The 9,534-nt window shown below is 55.3% G+C and overlaps 2 protein-coding genes across 2 annotated transcripts in view; both read left to right on the plus strand.

Annotated features, from left to right (window-relative positions):
* The first annotated feature begins 358 nt into the window (after window positions 1–358).
* On the plus strand, window positions 359–7,055 carry SART1 (spliceosome associated factor 1, recruiter of U4/U6.U5 tri-snRNP). Its single transcript, XM_077172470.1, is given in 11 exon segments — window positions 359–720; window positions 1,209–1,260; window positions 1,400–1,455; window positions 2,171–2,297; window positions 3,229–3,277; window positions 3,279–3,335; window positions 4,081–4,158; window positions 4,276–4,375; window positions 5,160–5,299; window positions 6,283–6,470; window positions 6,932–7,055. Coding segments are annotated over 10 exon segments (1,152 nt in total). The 5' UTR covers window positions 359–401; the 3' UTR covers window positions 6,457–6,470; window positions 6,932–7,055.
* Window positions 6,793–9,534, plus strand: part of LOC129133920 (transcription factor p65) — a 7,521-nt gene continuing 4,779 nt past the window's right edge. Inside the window, exons 1-6 of the mRNA XM_077172434.1 lie at window positions 6,793–6,801; window positions 6,932–7,053; window positions 7,763–7,784; window positions 7,857–7,911; window positions 8,298–8,428; window positions 8,970–8,989. Coding sequence (XP_077028549.1) covers window positions 6,793–6,801; window positions 6,932–7,053; window positions 7,763–7,784; window positions 7,857–7,911; window positions 8,298–8,428; window positions 8,970–8,989 — 359 coding nt within the window. The remainder of the gene's footprint in view (window positions 6,802–6,931; window positions 7,054–7,762; window positions 7,785–7,856; window positions 7,912–8,297; window positions 8,429–8,969; window positions 8,990–9,534) is intronic.

The following is a 9,534-nucleotide window of genomic DNA, read 5'->3' on the forward strand; positions in this document are numbered from 1 at the left end:
TGCCGCACCCCAAACGGCCGCCATTTTGGTGTTTTTAAAGGCTCTTTTGATTTCTGCTGGGCGCCACCATTTGTTGTGCCCCGGGGGTGCGCTATATACGGAGCCCCCCCCACCAGGCGGCCCGCACGGGGTCTCCTCAATGGAAACAGTGTTGGAACATCCCCGGTGCCTCTTACGGAGGTCTCCAGCCCTCTGTGGGGGAACAGGACGGCGCCACAACCATCCTGCTCATTCTGCGCACCCCTCCGCGCGCATAATGGTTCATCCCACAGTGCCCCCTCAAGTCCCGCCTACACCTCGACCAATCAGCACCGCGCTCCACCGGAAGTAGCCGAACACCGGAAGCGCCTCCATGGCAACCACCGGAAGTCCCGCTCTCTCCCGGAAGTGGCGGGGCGGCCATGGGCGCCTCGAAGAAGCACCGGGAGCGCGGTGGGACCGAAGCGGCCGAGGAGGCCCCGGGGGCGGCCGGGACGGGCGGCGGCGGCAGCAGCAGCAGCGCGGGGCGGCCCCGCGAGCACCGCAAGCACCGGCACCGTGGCGGGGAGCGGCGCGGGAAACGCAGCCGCTCCCGGGGAGAGCGCGGCGGCTCCGGGGGAGGCTCCGGTTCCTCGAGGCGCGGAGGGGCCGAGGAGGCCGGGAGGAGCGGCCATGGCCGGGGCGGCTCCGAGAACGAGCGGAGAGCCAAGAGGGAGAGGAAGGAGGAGCGGGAGGAGCCCGGTGAGGGCGGGAGGGGAAAAAATTGGGGGGGGCCTGGGGGGGGATTTGGGGAGAATTTGGGGGAATTTTGGGTTTTCGGGGGGTGCAGCTGTGGATGGGGGAGACCCCAGAGGGATTTTGGAGGGGCTGAAGGGAATTTTAGGGATTTTAAGTTGATTTTGGGGGATTTAAAGTAAATTTTGGGGAGGTTAAAAGAGAATTTTGGGGAATTAAAGTGAATTTTTAGAGATTAAAGGAGATTTTGTGGTGTTAAAAGGGATTTTGTGGCGTTAAAGGGGGATTTTAGGGGTTTAAAGACAAATTTTAGAGTGTTAAAAGGAATTCTTGGGACATTAAGGGGGATTTTGGGGGGTTAAAGGGGATTTTGGGGGTCAAAAGGGAGATTTTGGGGCCCATGAGTGTATTGGGCTGGGGCAGCACCTCAAGGGGTGCCAGAGGAGCTCCCCCCCCCAATTAATTACTAATAATTTCTTGATTATCCCTCACAGCTGCTCCCAAATCTGCAGCAGGTGAATCCTCCCTGAGCGTGGAAGAAACCAAGTGAGGACCCCCCCAAAATCCCCCAAAACTGGGGTTTCCCCTCCCCAAATATCCCAAAATTGGGGTTTCCCCTCCCTCAAATCCCCCAAATTTGGGGTCCCCCACCCTGGAACCCCCCTGACCCTTTTGTGGTTCCCAGTAAGCTCCGGGCCAAACTGGGACTGAAGCCACTGGAGACCAGCACGGCCAAGAAAGGTGAGGGGAATTTGGGGGGAGTTTAGGGCATTTTGGGTTTTTTGGGGCTGATTTTGGGGGGCTTGGGGCTGATTTTTGGGCTGGTTTTAGGGGGGCCCAGGGGCTGATTTAAGGGCTGAGTTTGGGGTTGTTTTTGCCAATTTTGATGCTGATTCCTGGGCCTGATTTCAGGATGTTCACAGTTCATTTTAGGGCCAATTTTGGGGTACTTTGGGCCATCTTGTGGTTGATTTATCACCTCATTTTAGGGCTAATTTCAGGACCAATTTTGGGCCTGATTTGGGATTTTTAGGGCAAATTTTGGGGTGTCCTGGGGCTGATTTTTGGGTGCCCTGGGTCTGATTTTGGGTTTGACTTTGGGGCTGATTTTGCTCTGCTTTTGGGCCGATTTTGGGGCAAATTTTGGCCTGATTTGGGGCCTGATTTTGGGGCTGATTTCACTGATTTTGGGGTGCCACGGGGCTGACTTTGGCCCAATTTTTGGCCCGATTTTTGACCTGATTTTGGACTTGTTTTTGGCCTGATTTTGAGGCTGATTTGGGCCTGATTTTGGTCTGATTTTGGTCTGATTTTGAGGCTGATTTTGGGCCAATTTTGGGCCTGATTTGGGCCGATTTTGGCCTGATTTTGGGCCTGATTTGGGCCTGATTTTCGCCCGATTTTGAGGCTGATTTTGGGCCTGATTTTGGGCTGATTTTGGGCTGGTTTGGAGCAGAGGCAGGCACCAAGGAGGACCCGGTGGCAGCCGAGGTGATCAATCCCCTGGCGCTGCGGCAGCGCGAGGAAATCCGCGAGAAGCTGGCGGCGGCCAAGGAGAAACGGCTGCTGAACCAGAAACTGGGGTACGGAAATGGGGGAATGGGGGGCACTGGGAGGGGGTTTGGGGGGCTGGGAGGGGTTTGGGAGGAATTGGGGGGTTAGGAGAGGGTTTGGGGCGGTTTGGGGGCTGTTTAGGGGATTTTGGGGGGACTGGGAGGGGATTTGAGGGTGTTTGGGGAGGAATTGGGGGGGTTAGGAGGGGATTTGGGGCGGTTTGGGGGCTGTTTAGGGGATTTTGGGGGGACTGGGAGGGGATTTGAGGGTGTTTGGGGAGGAATTGGGGGATTTTGGGGGTGTTTAGGGGATTTTTGGGGGGCTGGCAGGGGGCTGGGGGCATTGGGAGGGGATTTGGGGAGGGATTGGGGGTGTTTAGGGAATTTTGGGGGGATAGGGAGGGGATTTGGGGAGGGATTGGGGTTTGGGGGCGTTTAGGGGATTTTTGGTGAGCTGGGAAGGGATTTGGGGGTGTCTGGAAGAGGAATTGGGGGGGTTTGAGGGGCTTGGGAGGGGATTTGGGGGGATTTAGAAGGAATTTGGGATCTTTGGGGAAGAATTGGAAGGATTTGAGGGGTGTTTAGGGAATTTTGGGGGTAGCTGAGAGGGGGTTTTGAAGGAATTGGGGGATTCCAGGGGGATTTGGGGTTCTCAGGGGGAATTTTGGGGGGCCAGGATGGCATTTTGGGGAATAGGAAAGGTTTAGGGAGGATTGGAAAGATTTTAAGACTGTCTGGGACAGAGTTTTAGGGCACAGAAAATAATTTAGGAACTTTTTTTGAGGAAGCACAAAAAATATTTTGGGGTAAAATTTTCAAATCCAAGTAAAACTCTTTACGAATATCGAGAAAAACTTGGAGTTTTTGAAAAGCGGAGAAAACCCAGGAGGATTTTAGGGATTTGGGGCTGATTTGAGGCATTTGTGAGGACCCTAAAATGTCCTTTTTTTGCCCCAAAAAGGAAGGTGAAGACGCTGGGGGAGGAGGAGCCCTGGCTGGACGACGCGGCCCGCGTGGATCGAGCGCAGCCGAGCGCTGCAGAGGGAGAAGGAGCTGGCAGAGAAAAGGGTGGGAAGGGACCCCAAAACCTCAGGAAACCCCAAATCCCAGAAAACCCCAAATCCCCCCCAGTTTCAGTCCAAAAATGGCGTTTTTACCCCCAATTTTTAGCGATTTTACAGCAAAAATTTGGATTTTTAGGGGATTTTTTATGGGTTTTCCCATCTAAAATCCTGATTTTGTCCCAGGTTTTGGGAATTGTGGAGCTGCCTGAAATTCAGGTTCAATTTTAAGGTTTTTAGTTAATAATTTCCTAAAAATTAAAGATTTTGGGGGTTAAATCTTTCTTTTGAAATAAGTTTTTGGGTTAAAATGGGGAATTTGAAGGCTAAAATTTAGATTTCATCCCAATTTTTAAGAATTCTTACCCTCAATGTGATTTTTAGGGCTATTCCCTCAAACCTCCCCTGAAAACGATGCCTTGGGGCCTTAAATTTTTGCTTTTTGCAGTAAACTTTTCAAGCACGGTGCTAAAATCACAAATCTTGACCCCAAAATTCTGCTCCCACCTCAATTTTCAGGCATTTTGGAATCGCTTTAAGGTCAAATCCAATTTTTAAGAGCATCCCCAAACAACCCCAATTCCCTTGGGTTTGTTGCCAAGTTCTGAGCCAAAAATGGGAATTTTGGGGTCGTTTTTCTGCTGATGAGAAACTTTCAGGTTTCCATTCCTTTGGGATGGGGCTGGGGCGTCCCTTGGTGTCCCTTGGTGTCCCCTGGTGTCCCCAAACTGGTGTCACTGGGGGCTTTGCAGGCCAAGCTGCTGGAGGAGATGGACCAGGAGTTCGGGGTCAGCCCCTTGGTGGAGGAGGAGTTCCAGCGGCGCCGGAGGGTGAGGGACACTGGGGACAGCTTGGGGACATTGGGGACAGCTTGGGGACACTGGGGACAGCTTGGGGACATTGGGGACAGCGTGGGGACAGGCAGTGACCCCCCCTGTGCCCCCCAGGAGCGTTACAGTGCCCGGGACCTGCAGGGGCTGACGGTGGAGCACGACCCGGCCTCGATCCCCGAGGGACAAACGCTGGTGCTGACCCTCAAGGACAGGGGTCAGTGGGGACATTGGGGACAGTGGGGACAGTGGGGACATTGTGGTGGCACTGGGATAGGGGGCAGTGGGGACAGGGCTGTCCCCAAGGGCCATGGGGAGGGTACTTTGGGTGTGGGGTGGTTTGTCCTTGTCCAAGATGTCCTCTCACTGTCCCCTTTGTCCCTTCCCTGTCACCTCCCTGTGTCCCCTGACCCCTGTTTGTGTCCCGTTTGTGTCCCCTGTCTGTCCCCTGTCTGTCCCTGTCCCTGGCTGTCCCTGTCCCTGTCCCCTGTCTGTCCCTGTCCCTGTCTGTCCCTGTCTGTCCCTGTCCCCTGTCTGTCCCTGTCCCCTGTCCCTGTTCCCTGTCTGTCCCTGTCCCCTGTCTGTCCCTGTCCCTGTTCTGTCCCCTGTCTGTCCCTGTCCCTGTCCCCTGTCTGTCCCTGTCTGTCCCTGGCTGTCCCCTGTTCTATCTCCTGTCCCTGTCCCCTGTCTGTCCCTGTCTGTCCCTGTCTGTCCCTGGCTGTCCCTGTCTGTCCCCTGTCCCTGTCCCCTGTCTGTCCCTGTCCCCTGTCCCTGTTCCCTGTCTGTCCCTGTCCCCTGTCTGTCCCTGTCCCCTGTTCTGTCCCCTGTCTGTCCCTGTCCCTGTCCCCTGTCTGTCCCTGTCTGTCCCTGGCTGTCCCCTGTTCTATCTCCTGTCCCTGTCCCCTGTCTGTCCCTGTCTGTCCCTGTCTGTCCCTGGCTGTCCCTGTCTGTCCCCTGTCCCTGTCCCCTGTCTGTCCCTGGCTGTCCCTGTCCGTCCCCAGGTGTCCTGGAGGCCGGTGAGGATGTCCTGGAGCAGGTGGCTTTGGCCGCGGCCGCGCGCGCTCAGGAGGAGCAGGAGCTGCGCCGGCGCCGCCCCAACTACGACCCCTACGGAGAGCAGGAGCCCGGGCCCGGCTCCCAGGTACCTGTCACAAGATATCGCGATAAAGCAGGACAGAGTGTGAGATATCGTGATATAGCAGTGCAGATTGTGAGATATCGCGATATAGCAGCACAGAGTGTGAGATATCGCGATATAGCAGCGCAGATTGTGAGATATCGTGATATAGCAGCACAGAGTGTGAGATACTGTGATATAGCAGCACAGAGTGTGAGATACTGTGATATAGCAGCACAGAGTGTGAGGTATCACGATATAGCAGCACAGAGCACGAGATATCGCTATATAGCAGCACAGATTGTGAAATATTGTGATATAGCAGCACAGAGCGCGAGATATCACGATATATCATTATGTATCATGTATATATTAATCAGATACATGTTGCAACATCGTGGTGTTATATCACAAGATATCGCCATGTGTCGTGACGTATCAGCATACATCGATCGATATCATGGCCTATCAGCATTTATTGATTGGTATCGTGACAAATCGTGACATATCACCATATGTTGATCAATATCATGACGCGTTACCACGTGTTGATGGATATCGTGATATATCACGACATATTGATTGGTATTGTGAAGTATCACGACACATTGTGATGCATCAATTCAGATCACGGTATATTGTTTGATATCACGATATATTGTGATACGTTGATTGAGATCACAATATATCATTCGATATCGCAGCTTATCACGATACATCGATTGACATCAGGGTTATCGCTCGATATCGCGATATACTGATGGATATCACGACTTGCTGTGATGTATTGATTGGCATTGTGCTGTGTCTCCGTGCATTGATTGATACAGTATCACCGTTTATCGATTTGATATTACGATGTATCATTTGATATTACAATGTATCATTCGATATTGCGATATATCATTTGATATCGCGATATATCATTTGATATCACAGTATATCGCTCTATATCGCGATATATCGCTCGATATCGCGACACACGTGTCACTCCCGTGCCCCCCTAGGCGCCGGCGCTGCTCCCTCAGTACGATGAGCCGGGGCCACGCCCCTCGTTCCGCCTGGGCCCGGGGGGACGCAGGACACGGGCGGGGACCCCCGGCCCGGGCCCCTCCCCCCGCCAGGCCCCGCCCCCCAGAGCCTGGAGCTGCCCCTCCCCCGCCTGGCCAGCGAGTACCTGAGCCCCGAGGAGATGGTGAGGGGGGATTTGGGGGGAATTTGGGGGGATTTGGGGGACAATTTTGGGACAATTTTGGGGGGAATTTGGCATTATTGGGAGAGGATTTGGGGGTCACTTGGGGAGGATTTTGGGGTGATTTGGGGAGGGTTCGGAGCAGTTTGGGGTCCTGGGGAGGACTTTGGGGTCACTTGGGGAGGATTTTTGGGGTAATTTGGGGTTATTGGAGGTAACTCGGTGGGGATTTTGGGCTGATTTGGGGTCCTGGGGAAGATTTTGGGGTAGCTTTGGTGTAACTTGGGGCACTTCTGGTGTAATTTGGGGGTAATTTGGTGAGGATATGGAGTCTGTGGGGGGCATTTTGGGGCAATTTAGAGGGGATTTGGGGTCAGTGGGGAGGATTTTGGGGTGCTTTGGGATAATCCTGGGGTGATTTGCTGCGGTTTTGGGGTGATCCGGGGCCATTTTGGGGTTCGCAGGCGGTGACGTTCCGCAAGACGCGGCGCCGCGTGCGGAAGCTGCGCAGGAAGGAGAAGCCCCTGAGGGCCGACGACCTCCTGGCCACGGCCCCGGGGGACACCCAGGGGGACTTCGGCTCCAGGTGGGGCTGGGGGGTCCTGGGGTGGAGGGAGGGTCCTAAAAGGGCTGGGGGGGGAGATTTTGGGGGGTCCTGGGGGGTTTTGGGGGAGATTGGGGGGGTCCTGGGGGACATCTGGGGATCCTGGGGAGGATTTGGGGATCCTTGGGGGGGTTTGAGGGGTCCTGGGGGGGATTTGGGGATCCTGGGGAGGATTTTGGGGATCCTGGGGGGGATTGGAGATCCTGGGGGGGATTTCAGGGGTCCTGGGGGACATCTGGGGGATCCTGGGGGGGTTTGAGGGGTTCTGGGGAGGATTTTGGGGAGTCCTGGGGGCGTCCTGGGGGTGTGGGAGGGTCCTAAAAGGGCTAAAGCGGGAATTTTGGGGGGTCCTAGGGGGGATCCAGGGGTCCAAAGGGGTTGGGGAGGGGTCCTTGGGGGATTCGGGGGGTCCTTGGGGATTCGGGGGGTCCTGGGATATTTTGGGGTTCCTGGGGAGGATTTTGAGGGGTCCTGGGGGTATTTTTGGGGGATTTCGGGGTTCTTGGGGAGGATTTTGAGGGGTTCTGGGGGAATTTGGGAGGACCTGGGATATTTTGGGGTTCCTGGGAAGGATTTTGAGGGGTTCTGGGGGGATTTTGGGGTCCTGGTGGGACTGGGGGGTGCCTGGGGCAGGTCTTGGGTGTCATTTTTGGGGTTCAGTCCCCCCAAATCCCCCCTCAATCCCCCGCAGGTCGCGGGGCCGGGGCCGGCGGGTGCAGGAGGATGAGGAGGGGGCAGGGGGGGACCCCGAAAACGGCCCCGACCCCCCCGAGGGGACCCCCCAGGCCCCGCTGCCCTCGGACGACACCCGGACAGAGAACATGGAGATCAGCAGCGACGGTGGGAGGGGGCTGGGGGGTTGTAGGGGGGGTCTGGGGGGTTTGGGGGGATTCTGGGGGGTTTGGGGGGACTCTGTGGGGTTTTGGGAGCTTTCAGACTGGATTTGGGGGGATTTTAGGGGGATTTTGGGGATTTTAGAGGGGAGTTTGAGAGGATGTTGGGGGGATTGGGAGCTTTGGGGGATTTTCGAGTGAATTTTGGGGAGGTGTTAAGGGGTTTTTACAGAATTTGGGGTCCCCCATGTCCTGTGCCCCCTCCCCGGCCCTGCACAAGGATGAGATACAGAAGGAACCAGGGGATTTGGGGGTGTTTTAGGCGTCTTGAGGGGATTTTTTGGGGGGATTTTCTGGGATTTTGGGGTCCCCCTGACTCCAATGTCCCCCCAGACGAGGCCGCCCCCCCCGGGACGCCCCCGGCCCTGGAGGAAGATGAGGCTGAGCAGGAGCTGCAGCAGCAGCTGGAGCGGGGCCGGCGCCTGCGGCAGCTGCGGGAGCTGCGCGAGGCAGGGGGAGAGAAGGTGAGACCCCTCCCCAAAAATCATCGCAAAATCCCCCTAAAATCCCCCCAAAAACCCACCCAGAATCCCACCCAAAAACCCCCAAAAACCCAACCAAAATCCCCCCAAAATCCCCCAAAAACCCACCCAGAATCCCCCCAAAACCCACCCAAAATCCCCCCCCCAAAATCCCCCCCAAAAATCCCCCCATAACCCACCCAAAATCCCCCCAAAAACCCTCCCAAAATCCCCCCAAAAACCCTCCCAAAGAAACCTTAAAAACCCACCCAAATCCCCCAAAAAACCCACCCAGAATCCCCCCCAAAAACCCACCCAGAATCCCCCCAAAACCCCACCCAAAATCCCCCCAAAAAACCCACCCAGAATCCCCCCAAAAACCCACCCAAAATCCCCCCAAAACCCCTCCCAAAAATGCTCCTAAATCCTCCTCTAAAAACCCCAAAAAATCCTCATAAATACTCCCCAAAATCCCTTCCAAAAATCCCCCTAAAAGTCCCAAACTTCCGCCAAAATCCCCCTCAAATCCCCCTCAAAACCCCAGCAAACACCTCCCAAAACTCTGTCTCCACAGCACCCCAAAAAGCTCCCTCTTAGCACCCCAAAAATCCCTCGGGGTGCCCCTAAAATCTCCCTGAGAATCCCCAAATTTGCTCCTCCCAGAAACCCTAAAATACGCCCCAAAATCCCCCAAAATCTTCCCTTAACTCCCCCAAATCCCTCCCAAACTGCCCCAAATCCACCCCAAACTCCCTTAAATCACCTCCAAAACCCCAAAACCCCCAACTCCTCTCAAATCAGCCCCAAATTGCCCCAAATCCCCCCAAAACTGCCCCAAATCTCTTCAAACGCCCCCAAATCTCCACCAATTTCCCCCCAAATCCCCCAAAACTCCCCCTGGCACCCCCAAAATCTCCTTTTGGGAACCCCAATCCCAAAACCTCCCCCAAATCTCCCCCATTCCTTCCAAATCTCCCCAAAACTGCCCCAAATGCCCCAAACTCCTCCATATCTCCAGTAATTCCTCTCCAAACTGCCCCAAATCCCCCCCAAAACTCCCCATGGCACCCCCAAATCATCTTCTGGGACCCCCCAATACCAAAAACTCC

This window comes from Agelaius phoeniceus, chromosome 38, assembly GCF_051311805.1.
Source record: "Agelaius phoeniceus isolate bAgePho1 chromosome 38, bAgePho1.hap1, whole genome shotgun sequence".
In the NCBI taxonomy this organism is placed as follows: Eukaryota; Metazoa; Chordata; class Aves; order Passeriformes; family Icteridae; genus Agelaius; species Agelaius phoeniceus.